Source organism: Lepisosteus oculatus, chromosome 6 (assembly GCF_040954835.1).
Source record: "Lepisosteus oculatus isolate fLepOcu1 chromosome 6, fLepOcu1.hap2, whole genome shotgun sequence".
Lineage (NCBI taxonomy): Eukaryota > Metazoa > Chordata > Actinopteri > Semionotiformes > Lepisosteidae > Lepisosteus > Lepisosteus oculatus.
The window spans coordinates 2,208,828-2,225,839 of NC_090701.1; the positions used below are offsets into that span (position 1 = coordinate 2,208,828).

The 17,012-nt window shown below is 40.3% G+C and overlaps 1 protein-coding gene across 10 annotated transcripts in view; it reads right to left on the reverse strand.

Moving 5' to 3' along the window:
- The window catches only part of tpk1 (thiamin pyrophosphokinase 1), a 118,558-nt gene that overhangs the window by 54,570 nt on the left and 46,976 nt on the right, over nt 1-17,012 (reverse strand). For 7 of the 10 annotated variants that reach the window (XM_015354887.2, XM_015354882.2, XM_015354885.2 and 4 more), the window contains one exon: nt 8,581-8,650. In XM_015354887.2, coding sequence (XP_015210373.2) covers nt 8,581-8,650 — 70 coding nt within the window. Of the gene's footprint in view, nt 1-3,908; nt 4,021-8,580; nt 8,651-17,012 lie in introns of all 10 variants that reach the window. The other 3 variants (XM_015354886.2, XM_015354880.2, XM_069190864.1) reach the window with 1 other exon arrangement.

Genomic DNA, 17,012 nt, shown 5'->3' on the forward strand with positions numbered 1-17,012 from the left:
CCTTCAGCCTAAACGAACTAAAACACAGTATGAACAGGACTGTGAAAATGAAGCATCAATTTGGATCTTCCACTCAGGAAGGGGTAAAGAAAGGGATCAATAACGTTTTGTTCCTGTTTCAGCCTTCATTTTGTTGATTGTCTTTTTAAATCAGAAATATTTTGTAGCCATTCAAGTACTCTTCCACAAATGCAGTAGGGTCCACTTACATGCCCCTGTGTAAGAATGCCCAGCAGGGAGATCAAGACCACTCAGGAACAGGTACAAGCAGAACTCATCATGCTCTTTTATAGGGGGCGGTGCACAAGGACGACAGGTTAACTGAGTGCGTAGGGAGCAAATATTACACTGGTAGAAAGCACAGTACCTAATAATAACACCTAGAACTGAAAACAAAAAATGACCATGGCTGTCTATGCAATAAAAGCGCCTTCTGCTTTTCTTTTGGAGATGAAATAAGAGAAAAAAAAAAAGAAATATCTCAGCTCTGTGTTAAAGCCCTTGCTCCGGGACTGACACTGTGAGCCCCAAGATCTGATGGCAGAGTGAAAGCAGTGGAGGGAGGACAGATGCAGCTCTTGTTAATATGTCTTGGGGAGGGGAGCTGTCATAGAGTGCACCACCGATATCCTTGCTGACTTAAATCCTTTGCCAACCAAACGCTGCTTAACCGACTGTGTGCCCCTCCTGCAGGACTCCAGATCCCAGCTGGCTAATGACAATGGTGAATACTTTCGCGATACTTTCTGCTATTTTTGTAAAGGAGATCATGAACCTTTCTCACTTTTTCCTGATATCTGCATGCAACCCGATTCCACTAATGCCTCCTCTATTTACTTCTCCTTTTCTAATTTATTCTTTTCTCCCCCTGGCTGGGGTAGTTGCGAAGAGCTCAAGCCCACAGGCATTCGATCTTGCCAGAGCACAACTGTTCACACAAAACCCGGCAGGGATAATCTAAATAGGACAAGAAGATGCAGAGATAAAATGGGCACAAACCACATTAATCTCCTGCTCTGGGGGTCGATTCACTGCAGACCTGCAGACTCCAGCTGCAAGTTGTGCAGAAACGAAGCCAGCTCCCCAGTCTCTGCAAGCTTCAGCAGCAATGAAATCACTCCTGAAAATACAGTGACAAGACCAATTCCAACCTGACCAGAGCGTAAACCTGCCCCGAAACAGCAACAACTGCAACAACAACAGCCACAGCAACTACAACAACAGTAGCAGCACCAACAACTAAAACTACAACAGCCTCAGCAACAACAACAGCAGCACCAACAACTAAAACTACAACAGCCTCAGCAACAACAACAGCAGCGCCAACAACAAAAACTACAACAGCCTCAGCAACAACAACAGCAGCGCCAACAACAAAAACTACAACAGCCTCAGCAACAACAACAGCAGCACCAACAACTAAAACTACAACAGCCTCAGCAACAACAACAGCAGCACCAACAACTAAAACTACAACAGCCTCAGCAACAACAACAGCAGCGCCAACAACAAAAACTACAACAGCCTCAGCAACAACAACAGCAGCACCAACAACTAAAACTACAACAGCCACAGCAACAACAACAGCAGCACCAACAACTAAAACTACAACAGCCTCAGCAACAACAACAGCAGCGCCAACAACAAAAACTACAACAGCCTCAGCAACAACAACAGCAGCACCAACAACTAAAACTACAACAGCCTCAGCAACAACAACAGCAGCACCAACAACTAAAACTACAACAGCCTCAGCAACAACAACAGCAGCACCAACAACTAAAACTACAGCAGCCTCAGCAACAACAACAGCAGCAGCAACAACAAAAACTACAACAGCCACAGCAACAACATGATCAACAAAAACAGCAATATTAACAACAGCAGCAGCAACAACAACAAAAACTACAACAGCCTCAGCAACAACAACAGCAGCACCAACAACTAAAACTACAACAGCCTCAGCAACAACAACAGCAGCACCAACAACAAAAACTACAACAGCCTCAGCAACAACAACAGCAGCACCAACAACTAAAACTACAGCAGCCTCAGCAACAACAACAGCAGCACCAACAACAAAAACTACAACAGCCTCAGCAACAACAACAGCAGCACCAACAACAAAAATTACAACAGCCACAGCACCAACAACAACAACAACATGATCAACAAAAACAGCAATATTAACAACAGCCACAACAACAATAATAGCAACAACAATAACTTTGCACACCATTTCAGTATTTCAAACAGTCCTCTTCTAAAGCCGAACCAAGAAGGATCAATTTGTGCTTGGGAGTGCAGACGTTTGCATTCAGTTTTCCCTAGAGGAAGTATAATCCTATTAGGATTGCCTGCGGCTTTTGTAGTGTCCTATTATCTGTGAGGATGTTCTGACTTTTTGGATGAGATTGCCTGCAAATCCGAGACCTCCAGTTTCGACCAGAAAAATGTTGTTCTTTCTTCCTTGTATTTATGAATTGCATCTCAGTGGGTATTTAATCAAACATCTGCATGTGTAAGAATATATATTTTTTTACTAATTCAAGATCTAAGCATCATGCACTTAAAGTTGACCGATAAGCCAAGTGAAGTTCATTTTCATTTTCGCCCTCAGCAGGGTACACTTGCTCCCTGCCCGAACAGGGTGAGCTGCCCCTACTCATGGACCTGCGTGTTTATTGTAACAGTGGGGTCCCAGGACGGGTTTTCTGCAGTGTGTTCACAGCGATCAGTCAAGGAGAATTCACACTGGTTCACCAGGGCTCCTGTCAGCACAGTCATGCCTCCTTAGAGAGTTTCCTGTGTGTGCTTTCACAAAACAGCAAAGCATTTTATACTCTTGCCCCATTACAGTCTTCTGGGTACCTTCATCCTCAGCAACGCTTGGAGCTGCCAGTTGGAGCTCAGGAGAAAATAACAGGACCGTTACACTGCACTGAAGAGTCCAATATGGACAGACTCACTTACACTGATAAATGTGCTGGCTGTTTGTTTATCAGACTACCGAGGAAGACAATACAGTCACGCTTTTCAATTTTATTTCATTTAGCACTGAGCCTCAACAATTATGTCTTCCTATGTATACTGTATATAGTCAGACACATACAGTATGTATTGACATCCCATGTCTCAACTTAATTAGCTCTAGGCCTTAAAAAGGGAGTGACGCTTAAACGGAAAGGTTAAAGCACACACTTACGTGTAAGTACAGTATGAGACTCCACTGTGAGAGTGAAAAGACCAAGATGCCAATAGACACAGAAGAATGAGCCACTGTTGGAGCACTGAAATAATGGATCACCTGTAAGGTGGGAATAGACAATCACTACGTGTCCAGAAGGAAGATGGATGAGGACGGCTGAAAACAGAACTTTGCGAAAGAGTCTAGCGCAGCACCCAGGAAGACTGCAGTGACCCCGACTACATACACAGACGATACCGTCAATCACTGTTATGTCAAGGTTTCATTTTATTAAGTTGAGGAAGAGCTTAATGAAGTGCTCCAGCTCCCACATTCTTAAAGTTTCCTGCCTGTCAGCAAACACCCAGGCACTGGGAAAATTTCCACGTCTGTCGCTGCGGTCTGTAGGTGCCCTCTTTTTCCCCCATCCTGCATCTTTCTTCCATCTCCAAACCACTGACCAGTCCACATCATTCTGACTGTCACAGCCAAGGTGAGGTGTGAAAATTACACTCATGCCCAGGGGGAAGTTCATAATAGAATATGTAATAAAATAATAAATTTGGATTAGGATTCCAGGCCCTGCCTGCTAGAAATGCATTATTCAGTCATATTTCACAGTGTCTAATGCATTACTATTTAATTACAACCAACCACTTTTCATTCACAGTTAATTAACCTTTCAGACAGTTTCTGACCTTAGATCTCGCTAGTCTCATACCTAAGGATGAAGGGAAGGGAGGGAGCGAGTCGTCCAGGACTTTCTAATCCTAGATTTAATAAAGCGAAGGTACTCCCAGGCAGAGGATTCCACTGTAACGCATGGCTGCCCACTAAAGAAAGGTTGAAATGTTATTAGCATGAAAGAAAGCATCATTAAAAACATGGAACACACAAAGAATATGGTAATCAGCTCCCCACATGGGATGATTCCTGTAATTTGGGCAGGACTCTGGTGGCACACTGCGGGCTTTGACAAACAAGGGAGAATAGTCTTGAAAAAAACGAAACACATCCCAAAGGTCACTAATCACACATTACTGTAATCAAAGAGGGAAATAAAATGTGCGGGAATCGTAACTGAGCAGCCTTGTTTTTGGAAGTTAGAGGCAACTGTTTCTTTTCCATGAGGGTTTCCATCGTTTTGAGATTGGTTTCAATATTTTGTATTATTACTACTTTTTTTTAAGGCCTAATTACATCTGCGCTGCTGGAAAGGAATCAAATGCTGTTGGTATTATCCTGTGGTGCTGTGCAGGTCTTGGCTGTAATCTCCCAAACGCAGAGTTGTGGGGACTCAAAAGCAAACAAACAACACTGTCTCCACACAATTAGCTCTGGGACGGAACATCAGTTCTCACCTCCTAATTAAAACGAAAACCAAATCCCTGGCAATACCATCTCGTTCAAGTCGCTAAAAACTAGGAAGAGAATAAACACAAAACATTTCACTGGTATGTCGAAGCCTTTTGTAAAAAACTGAAACAGCTCCAGAGTATTGATTGTTTTCAGTACAGAATTAAGAAAATTAAAATTCATTTTGCGCTGTTGAATATAAAAGGAAGTGAAAATTGGGGACTGGCTGAGGAGGTTTAAAGATCTATAAACTCTAGAGCACAGCTGTGAAAAATACTTGAGTATTAAAGTGATATGTGAATGCATAAAGTAAATACGCCCATAAATAAAATATGAAAATGAACAGAAATATTAATATTTGACATGCATGGAAAACTGTTATACAGTATTGTATTTGCAGTATGCACATATTCATTTTATTTGTTTGAAGTAAGAAAAACAAGTATGTTTACTTTAATCATTTTAGTCTTGAACAGAGAAGAAAGACTATGAAGGGACCTGATTCAGACTTTCTCTGAAACATTGACAATGTTAACCCAGATTTCTTCTGAATCAGCACTGGAATACAATGCAGAGGTCAAATTTAAAATTAAGAACAAGAGGCAATTCTGTACACAAAAGGTGGTGGGGGTTTGGACGAGCTGCCCAGCCATGTTTTTGAAGCCATGACCCTGGTTTCCTTAAAGAAACAACTGGATGAGATCCACAGATCAATTAACTAGTAAATACCAAACGGGTCAGAAGACCCCAGTGGCCTCTTCTTGTCTGCAACTGTTCTTATGCTGCTAAAAGAGTATCATCCCAGGCTGCATTAAGTCACTGACAGTTGCATGTGCTGTTAGTTGTGCTGGGTGATACTGTGTGAACTCTTTAGTTTCCAGCTTTCAACTAGAGTGTGGCATCAAGCTTTAAAAAAACATGTCTTCTGGGACACCTCTGACTCATCTTATTTTCAGGCCAATGAACTTGGCCCAAAACCTCAAAAAGTATCCAATACTTTTCTACTAAAAGTTTATGTGGCCAGTAATGAAATAAACAGATCATCTGGGAATGAGATAAACACCTCCTCTTCCATTCTGAATTTATCTGATATGCTTCTGAATATTAACAAATATTGGTGCCACAATGGGCAAATTGCAGCTGAAGCTTTCAATTAACAGCCCTAATTTTAAGGGTGATACATAATTAGGGTAAACCAGTTTCTGCTGTGTTGATTACAGTAATTCATGGTACCTTGAGAAGCATACTATTAGAACTGCAATCACTAAAATATCAAATTTCAGATATGTTAATGAATGTCATTTCTTGGGAACATTATAAATTATTGTTGAGAATATATAGGGTCAATTTTAATAAAATACCATTAAACAAAAAGGCTATTGTATTTTGTGCTCCTGCACCAGCAAGCAGTAATTGATCTGATTTTGAAAAATGCCACAACAAAGGCTTTGATTAGACCATGCTGGTTATTCACAAAATGGTTGGTTGCGTTAGCAGTCAGCAGCAATGACATAGAAAAGATACAACCCATTCCATTAGTAGACCTGAACTTTTCCAAGGATGAAGGCCATATTTTTTACATTGCAGTACTGTAAAAGCACAGCATGCCAAAGCTCAAACGTCAGTAAAACTAATAAATATCAATATATTCAACTGGATATTTTTTGATTGTATTCAAATGCAAATATTTCTAAAGGAAGTTTGTATTTTTAACTCATACTCATAAGCAGTTTTATTCTGGTAATTAAATTATAGGCAACACTGATAGTTCAGTTTCTAAACTATGAATGTTTTTTTAATTCTATTATATTCTGCTAAATTATCTCTACCATATAGGACTGTTCTGAGCTATTTTTGTTCAGTAGGACTTGTATACATCTGTATGTCTCTATTTACATAGACACTACTGGAGGAATGTGATATACAACTCTCACAGCACCTACTGTATGGGTCAGATACAGTATGTCATCCCACAATATGTTTACCTTAGTGGAAGGACTCAAATCAAAGCCACAGCTCTGCACGTCAGTAACTGAAGTGAATTTGTGACTTATCCTCCTCAGAGGCCTTGCACTTGCGAAGGATTTCAAGATTCGAATCTCTCCGAGGTCAGAACGTGTGAGCCGATGACGGGGGAGCCCGGAAGAGATCGCAGGACGGGCTCAGTGACCATCAAACACCATTTAGCTCTGAGAGCAGTGAAGAAGATGTCAGGATGTGAAAGGGAACGATTTGAAAAAATAAATACATTCCTGCCTAGTGGTGTAGTTTTTGGGTAATTCATACATTCACCTCACTTCTTCATTGACCCTGGTATTTCTTACTTTAACATATCGCCAGCCTAAATTTTCACAATGATATTGTTTAGTGGAACTGCTTTTAAAAGCCATGCTGATGAAGACGATATCCTGGTTTGTTTCAAGAAACACCTGGATGAGATCCTGGGATAATTAGCAAACGGTCCAGTTGAGCCTAATGGCCTCCTCTCGTTTATAACTTTTCCTATGTTCTTATCCATCCATCTATTTCCTCATCCTCTTATCTAGCACAGGGTTGCAGGGGGGAGCTGGAGTCTAAACCAGCAAGCAATGAGTGTGAGGCAGGGTACACTCGGGGCGTGGTGCTAGTCCATCTCAGGGCTCTTAGAAACTGGTGACTCAAGGGTGTCCTACAACACCTGCTGGTCAGGGCTCTCTGGGTGGGTTCTGTAAAAGAGTTGTTACTATTTGGTTCAATATTGCAATTCTTTAATTTTTCCTGTATTGCTAGTTTAACTAGACTGAAACTTACGTATGCTGCATGACAGGCCCTACAGGAGCAATTCAAGAAATGTTAATGGCAGAGAAAATTAAACAAAGACAAACAAGGACAAACTACTAGGCACAATTTGACTTAATCTACACAAATCCACCAGATGAGAGATGTCATTACGTACATTCAACTAAAAAATGAAAACATCGTTTTTTTTATCTTAGCATCCATACAGTCTTCTGTCCCCTGTGAAGTCTGACTCTTCAGCATTACCTCTCAATCTTTCTTCTTGATCTCTTTTCCAGTTCTAGTTTATTAACTGAACAAATGAGCATGTTATGCAGATTGTGAATGATAATGCTGATTATTAAAACTGATTAAAACAAAGCCTTATAGAGGTGTGAAAAAATAACGGTACATTAATGAACAAGTACATTGAACTCAGTTATACTGTATTCGCTATGTGCTCACAGCTTTTTCGTGGAGATACGTATATTATTTTTACGTGACTGAGGTGATGAAATGAGCTAAGTTAATTGGGAATTATAGTTGTTTTACACTCCAACGGCTCTGGAACATTATTTTGATGGTGTGAAGTGAAGTGGTACTGTGGACAGCAGTGAGCTTAAGTTTGTTCCCAGGCTGTCTTACTCCAACGCTGTCATTAACCTGTGATCCTAGACTGGAAACAGTCTGCTGTAACCTGCTCCATTCCTGTCATCTCTGCTATTTTGCTCCTCAATATTAACTGTTGTCTAACCTCGGAAGGCAGAGCAAAGATTATTTTTAATCTTGAGACTTTTTGCCCCTTGGCCATTTCTTCAAAAAGAGACACTCCACTGAAATGGACACCAAGCCTGAATAGGACATAGGCCAAAACCTAGCAGAGTGCAGACAGAAACCATGACTTTGACATCCCCTCAGTGTCTCTACTAATCGGTTTTGCGTAGGGTTTATACTGCTTAATAACAAAAAACAGCTGTTAGCTTTAACATGAATCTTAAATAAAATAGTCATGATCGAAATGATCAAAAGTTCTGATTCCATATGTGTATTCTCTAGTCACGCTGTTTAGTTTGAAGTCAAATAAGACAGAGAGTCAGAGCTGCAGAAATATTCTGCCCTCTTGTCCCCAGAAAGACACCTCAAACTCAGCGATGCACTTAGAGTCACAGCGACATGAAGACCTTAACAGTATAATATCCTTCTCTGCAGGCTGGATAGAGCACAAGTTACTGACATTAAAAATAGCCAACAAAAACCAGAAGGAAAAACCAGGACTCTACCTTTCCCGGTCCGCAGCTGTGAGGTCGTAGAGATGATTTGCTCCTCCATCAGCACATGCCTTGAGTGTTGCTGAAACAGACAAAAACATGAGGGATAGTTTTATTGTCAGGATTTTAGAGGCAGTAATTAAAAGGATTCATTGCTTATACAAAATAACATGAACACAAACACGCTCTCAAATCTCTAAATTTCCCACTTGTAAGCATTAGAATTCTGGAATGAGTTTCACAAATGAAAAGACATCACATGAAGACAACTGACCTGCAAACCACAGGTGAGACAATATTACAAATTTTGTGTTCAGGAATTAAAAAAAAAATTCTTTAAACTGAAGTTTAATATGCAGTGCCTTGGGAGCATATCCACTCCTTCCAAAGACATCCTGTTGTGTTCAATTACAGCTGATATATACACATCTTTCTTTTTAGGATAATATTTTAATCAAACCCTGAATGCTCAAACCGAACACTTTTATGGGTGAAAGAAGGTAATGTCAGCAAAAACCATTAAGAAAAACAAAGAACCGAAAAGGTATTCACCCCCTCAGTACTTTGGCAGCAATTACAGCTTCTAGTCATTTTGGACACATATCTACCATTTTGAAGTTTTGATCCCAAATATTCACTTTGAAAAAGATGAACATACACCCTTTGTAACTCAACAGAACGGGACATCGTTCGGATGAGACGTAAAACCGAGGTCCTGACTCTCTGTGGTCATTAAAAATCCCAGGGTGTTTCTCGAAAAGAGTAGGGGTGTAACCCCGGCTTCCTGGCCAAATTTCCCCATCGGCCTTTATTAATCATGGCCTCCTAACAATCCCCCTCTGTGAATTGGCTTCATTACTCTGCTCTCTTCCCCACTGATAGCTGGTGTGTGGTGAGCGTTCTGGCGCACTATGGCTGCCGTCGCATCATTCAGGTTGATGCTGCACATTGGTGGTGGTGGTGGTGGAGGGGAGTCCCCATTACCTGTAAAGCGCTTTGAGTGGAGTGTCCAGAAAAAGCGCTATATAAGTGTAAGCAATTATTATTATTATTATTATTATTATTATTATTATTATTATTATTAGAAGGGGGTGAACACATTGGCTTGGCACTGTAAGCACATCTAGGCACTCGTTGCTAGGAGAACATGAAGAACTATAAATTTCCCATATGACAAATTCGCTTTTCTTATGGAAGCTTAATGATAGCAAGCCCAGGCATTTATCAAAACAGGAAGTCCAACTCATTTAAATGGCTGGGCTGTTAATGAGGATCAATCCCCCAATTTTGTGACCATTTAAAGTTTTTATACATTTTTTTTATATACATGCTCATATAAGGCTTAAGATGATTATTTCATTCTTGGTAATGCTGTGGCTGAATTTTAATAAATATTTCACTCCAGAAGAGCACCTAAGAGGTTATTCATATTTTATGTAGCATCTCACAGCGTCAGTGTTTTGTGGAGTTAAAAGAAGATTTGGTATGCTCGTCTGTTAAATGTGCACACAAATACAGCAGCTAAATTTGAGGTACATATTTGAGAAGAAAGACATGTGGTCATAACTGAGTTTTCAAAGGGGGAGCAACCTTTGCCTTGAGCTCTTTTTGTATATAATAATAATGTCAAAGCAGAGAAAACTGTCTTGATTCATTCTATCCTTAACGGTGTGGAAACAGTCCTCTTAATAATTTGAACATAAGGTCAGTCTTCCTCAAGCCATTATATCTTATTGATACGCTCTGTAGGCTTAATTGGTATTGAAGGCAGAGTCAATGATTTTCTCCTACATGCTTTGCAGGGCCTGCAACAAGCAGAAAGACCTTCCTGTATTTCTTTCAATATATATTAATAAGCACCCTACAGCTGGATCTCACACTGGGAAGAGCGCTCCCAGGAAAATTGCTCTGTCCATCTCTGTGCAGAACATATAGAAGACTGGACAGCAGGGGGTCTAGTATTAGAAACCTCTTGAATGGTCGGAGTGAGAATGGAAGACAGGTTTCTTTATGCATTTTTAGAAATGCAATTTCAGCATCTCTACATTCACAGGAGACCAGAAAAACCTGCTAAAATATAAACGAACACATACAAATATGATAGATATGATAATTTAATAAAAATATGACAGTTCCAAAACAAGCAAGCCCATGTAGCTACACAGCATTTAAAATGTACAATTAAACACAGAAGGTGGGATGCAATGTGAAATTTATGAATGTGGAATATTAAAACCTGCTGATTCACGAGACTGCTGCTGCTCCTGGCCCTAAGTGCTTCTACATGGGCGTTTAAGTGTGCCCACAGAAGATGCAATGGGCTTGAAGTGTCAGAACACGTCATTAAATCTCACGTTTTCGACACAAGGACGTTTACAAATGAGATGAGGCCATCTGCCTCATCTATCCCATTGGGAAAGTAGATGATCCCCAGGTCTCGCCCAGCCATTTCTGAAAAGAAGCCAGGCTTTCAGCTTCGGCAGCACTCCTGGGTGGCTTGTTTCACTTTCCCACAACCCCCTGGGTTTGAGGGCTGTCTCCTGTTCTCGGTATTTAATGTGTTATCAGCTGTTGATATTTCACTGTTCTGACTAGGGTCAGAAGGTGGGTAGTTTCCTGGATCACTCTGACTCAAGTGGCTTGATCAAGGGTCCACCAACAGTGCCCAACCTAGGACTGAGCCCACAGCCTTCTGAGTCCTGGCAGACCTGCTGCCCTGCTGCCTCTTTCTCCCTCCCCTTCTTGTACTAGTGATGCATTTTTTTGGGGTCTGAAGGCTGTGCTAAGGTGATTTATATTTGACTTTGATAGTGGCATTAGGGAGCATGCAATTTTAATACAGTGGAATAATACTTTCGTACTGTGATCTTTATTCACACCACATTTCCCCTTCAGTGAAAACAAAAAAAACTATTATACAGATTCTGGTATTTTCAAAAGGTTCTGGATCTTTTCTTAGTCAATAACTGTACTATAGTACATCACGTGATGTCTGAAACTGATTTGGCTGATCTACAAAATAATATTAATGTGATACAAAGAAGATTTTTTGGCACTATTTGCTTTGGCTCCACAGGAACTCAGAAGCAAATTGGTTAATTTACTTGCACAGAAAAAGAAGAATTGAAGGAAAAAAAATCTTCAGCATTGCAGTGGTCTTTTGTATAGCAATATAGTTTATATGTTTCATATCAGTTTTGTAAATAAAATTTTAACTCAATTTAAAATTTAAAATTTAAACTGCATTCCAAAAACCCCGATGCACATTGGCTAGTTTGGAGAGCAGTACACAGGCTTAAACAAGAGCTGTCCCAGTAGCAGCAGTGCATCCCGTTTTCTTGAGATGTTTATGGTATTCAAAGCAGAAAGCTCTGTGCCATTGCCTCAGCTCGGTTAGCAGGGGCAGGCTTCCTTCTCTAATCTCAGAGCTGGGGGTCCACGCCCAGTGAGGACTGCAAAGGCTGAAATCGAAACGTCCCTGCACCGAAGTTTCCACTTTCTCGTTCTCCGTCATGCTTGTCACGTTGTCAGTGTTGACAATGTAGAGAAAAGAGAACTTTCAAACAGCTCGTTAATAGCTGCGTCCACCTTTGCTACGCTGGCGTGGTCATGGAATGAGCCACAGTGGCAAGGAAAGGAAACTGCTAATGTTGTTTTGGGAATTCTGAGCCCCAGGATCTTGGCTGCCTTAGATTAGGACAGGCAATCGACGATGCGGTTTTGGGATTAATGCTGTCCTGCTCTGCAGGGCCTGTGTTTCCCTGTGTCTGTGTGAGAGGATCTGGAACCCGGGGCAGGGCAAGCAGAATTTGATCCACTCATTGTGTGGGGGCGAGGTGGTGTTGAGCCTCTGGATGGCGCTAGTCTGGAGCTGAGGAACCTTGAGGAAAACTGAGAACTTTATCTCGTCACCAAGAAAAATATTTATTTACCATAGACAAGTGTTTCATGAAGATGTGGAACAAAACTGAACAAGAGAATGCGGCACTTTATGTTTTCATCGGCTCTCAAAGAGATGACTAACATCAAGGTCACAGCACAGCTCCTGAGTTTCGGGAGAGAGATTAATGACAAATCTGAAACTGCAGAGGATTTTGTTAGCAAAGGGAAGAATGAAAGACACAACAAAGGTGCCTGATTTGTATACAAGGGTTTCTGGATGCCTTGACCGTCTAAAGCTTCGCTTGAGGTAAACTAGCAAATGTGACCCCAGATTGCAAGGTTTTGACTAAGGAATGAAACACAGGACTTTTAAAAAGAATGTCTTTCTTACAGACAGAAAGAAGCCTTCAATCAAAAAGACATTATTTTCCATGCTCGGGTGCCTCTCTGGTAATGAAAATACTGAACCAACTAAGACAAAGGGGTCTCAATCAGGGCTGGTTCATTTCCCTTTTTAAAGACAATGAAACCGAACACCAGGACTTAATTTATTATTACAAACACCCACTAGCTCCAGTTTAGGAAAGGTGTTGTAGCGCCTGAAGGTGCCGAGACAGGAAATGTGCATTTTCTTGAGATGCAGAGGAAGCACAATGATTTCTGCCAGATCAAGAGGTTCATACTCAGCAGGAGTCCCCACTTTAGGTGCCGTAGACCTACAGTTAAATGTGTCAAATGAGCAGGTGCAAGGAAAGGCGTTTGTCTGTACACAAACTGCATTGAAGTGTTAATACTCAAAGCCAGGTTGTCTTGTTTACAAGCCAAATGAAGAATAAGGCTCATTTTCTATCACTCTGATACTTGAGCATGATAGAAGCAGGATAGAACTTGTCAAGAATGACAAGGTTGCATGCAGGTTGTCTTGTTGATGCCAAGAAGCAGAAAATGAGCCCTGACTCAGAAGACACAGAAAAGACACAGCTGACGTCATACCCTAAACCACGAGAAAGAGCCCCAGCAATTACAACTGCACGTCATTGATTTCGAAGCGCAATTCCTGCTGTAAGGAAAAGATCTGTGATTTTTTTCTGTTGTGTTTCAATCACTGAAGTTCCAAAATAAACTGCTGTACAAGGACGCCCACAAAATTCTCATTTTGTTTGACTTCAGCTATGTTTGTGAACAGACAATTTCACTGCAGAATGGCAACAAACGTCGATTCAGATCTTGGTTTAAGGATCAGCATGTTGGCTCCATATCATGAATCCTATAGACACCAGACTTTGATGCCACTATCAAATAGGGTGGCCAGCTATATCATTCATGTTGAGCAAAGACAAACTCAGAAAGGAGGATAATGTAGTTTAATTATTTTCCAATGCACTGGTTTGATTCAATATTTATAAAAATAAGCAAAGCTTAATTTTACATGCAGACATATAATTATTTTAAAACCGATAAACAAAGAAATTGAAATGGATGATTCTTGCCTGATCCTGAAACTAAAATATGTATTGGTTAATGACAATCACAATGCAGAAACTCTGATGGCTGAACAAAGCTGACTGCAGATTTTATCAAGTCCACAACAAACAAAAAAAGCAACATAATTTACCTCATACAGTAGAGTCAATCACATCAGCTGTAATACGACATATATTCATGAAACTGTGGCAAAGTAAACAATTTAATGATTCCCTACCAGTTTGTTGGTCAACTGAATTGTACTTAATGTTGTTGATTGAACAACACAACGGTACAGTCCCTGTTTAAACATGAAAAGAGCAAGATCTTGTTACTAAAATCTGTTTTACTAAAAGTCAATAATTAAATTGTTCATGATCATAATTATTTTCCCATTCCCAATATGGTGTTTTGCAAAATGATTAATTCCACAAACATGAATGATTGTCTTCCGAATACCAATGCACTTTCATTTAGGGAATATATATGTGAATAAATGCTTTCAAATCATTATTTATTTACACGAGAGGTGTTGAATAAATGTCAGAGCTGACAGAGAGGCTGTGTTTGTTCCCATCTGTATTATTAGGTATGACTAAAGTAAATTCACAGCACGCTCAAGCTGTCCGACTCTAAGACAGCAGTGTGGCTTACACTACCCAGGTGGAGAATGAGCACTGGAATAACTGAGGATCTCTGCCGTTTCTCTCGTATGGGCCTGACAGGGCACCACATTTCATTCTGATTCCATCAGATTTCTTTGTGTCTTTCATATGTCAGGAACAGCTGAGAGAACAGGAGTTTTACACTGATGAAGATGCAGTTTCTGCGGATCAAGAGCCACTGTTACTTCCTTGAGGGTTTCCCAGAATCCTTAGTGCTAAGGTGTAGTACACATTATGGCAACATATGAACGTCATATCCATGAGCTTTTCCTGTACTTAACACATCGCTTACAAAATGCTGTCATTAATGGTTAAAAAATAAAAAAAGAAATTAAAAATGAACAGCCAATCCTCAACCTTGACATAGACAACTAAGAGAAATGAGTAGGACAGTTAAGAAAAATAAGAAATGGAGGTTTACATGCATACTGCAGAGCTCTGGCACACTAGACAAATTACTCCATGCTTACTCCATGTTGTGGTATCAGAATACACATGAAATGCCTGAGCAGAATTTCACCTTGGTCTGATTGAGTGTGCTGTGGTACATGCACCCTTTTCTTTACCTTTTATTTATTTTTTAGTCACGCTGTTAAAAAAAACCTTTTCAATAAACTAAAACCTACTGACAATGTTCACACCTATCATGCTTCCATGTCTTTTTACTCTCAATGTTTGTGGAATAAAGAATGAGCATTGCCTACAGAGTCTTGGTACAAGAGGGGTGATGGGATAAACAGTCCAATTTATAATTCCACAGGAACATTTAACACAATATTTTGTAAGCCGCATGGTGAAAAAAACAATCAATGCAGTAAAAGAGATAAGATGATTTTACAGAACTCTTCACTGGCCTTGTCATTCAATAGCAGATTCCTACAAATCTTGAAAAACAAAATTCCTACAAAATGAAAAAACTTCGCTCCTTTCTGTTCCTAAAACAAATGAGCTCAACAGGATCTGGGTCATCATTTATTCAAGATCAACCATTGGAATGGGTTCATTTTTGCAACTGGCCTTTTTTCCCCAAACAACATTCCCAATGGCAATTTCTCCTATCTTGGACACCAGTGCTACTCTGGGAGTATTGAAGAATTGAAGAGTGTCACTCCAGTTAACATCACTACAGGATGGAATTGAAGCCTGAAGATTCATCCCAGTGAAATTCCATACAGCCTGTAAATACAACTGCACATACTGATACCAGAAAACGCATCTAAAAACAGAAGGAAAGGTTATATTGAAAGTAATGGGCAATCTAATGGTTTCTTTCAGAAATTAATGAGTGATAGAAGCAAGGCTCAAATGACTTGCAAACTGTAACTGTAAGGTGTTAACTGAGCATCTATCTTTTTTAACAATAAGGTTCCTTACAAATTCAAAGTGCAAAAGCTGACCAGTGACCTGACACAAAAATTGATGGCAAACTGTCGCTGAGTCTGTGCACTTAATAGGATAATCAGGGTGAAAATATATCCTTCCCTGATTCTGATGAGTTTGCTTCAGCATAATTGACCAACTGTAAGTTGCCTCTGAAAAGTGATGCAACAAAACCACCACAGTTCTTAATTCATAATTTAGTTTTTGAGTGACCACGTTTTAATGGATCTTTCAGAATAACCCGCTTTCATATTTTCAGAGATGGTGAATCGGGCCACATGTGTCTATTTCCAAATCATAAGGATCTAAGTCATAATCGTAACCCCATGCACACAGAGTTCATTCACAAAAATCCCAGTGAAATCACTTTCCTGAGCAGAAACTGCGGGAGAGTGAAGGCAGCAATAAAATGCCAGCAGAAAAGCTCCAACAAGCATCACAATAAATCCTTCCACCTCCCAACCATATTGAGGTTCTTTGACTGTAGGTTCAGATTCAGTTCATTCAATTGCTGCGACGGAAAACCTGCAACACCGATTTAATTTCCAAGTTTTCCAGCAGGCTGTTCTCCTGTTTTCTTTCAGAAACCCAGAAATCGGCTGCAGCATTTCAACAAATTGCTACAAAGCAGCACCTTTGATTCTCCCAACTGACATCTCTGAAATAAAAGATTTTACTGTAGCCTTTTTTTTTTGAGTGGAGCACATAACTGCCACTAGTGACACCAGTGGGTAAAAACTGATGCACTCGGCCCCATGTGAACATCATTCCCTGCCAACTTATCAAAGTGTCAGAGATTTCCATCTTTAAGAAGATACACTGCCGATACATGACACAGTGAGAGAAAGTCTCCTCAAAAGACCAACAAAGTATTACTGATGTCCAGTCATGAAAAGCAACGCCACCAGGAGTGCACACTGAAAGTTCATCCAAGCTGAGCTGATTATTCTCCAAATCCTTCAAGAGGTCTTTCAGAAATGTCAGAACTCTGTGTTCCTCCCAACTGTGTGACACTTGCTGCACCAGTCACAGATGTACAGGCACAATGTCTCT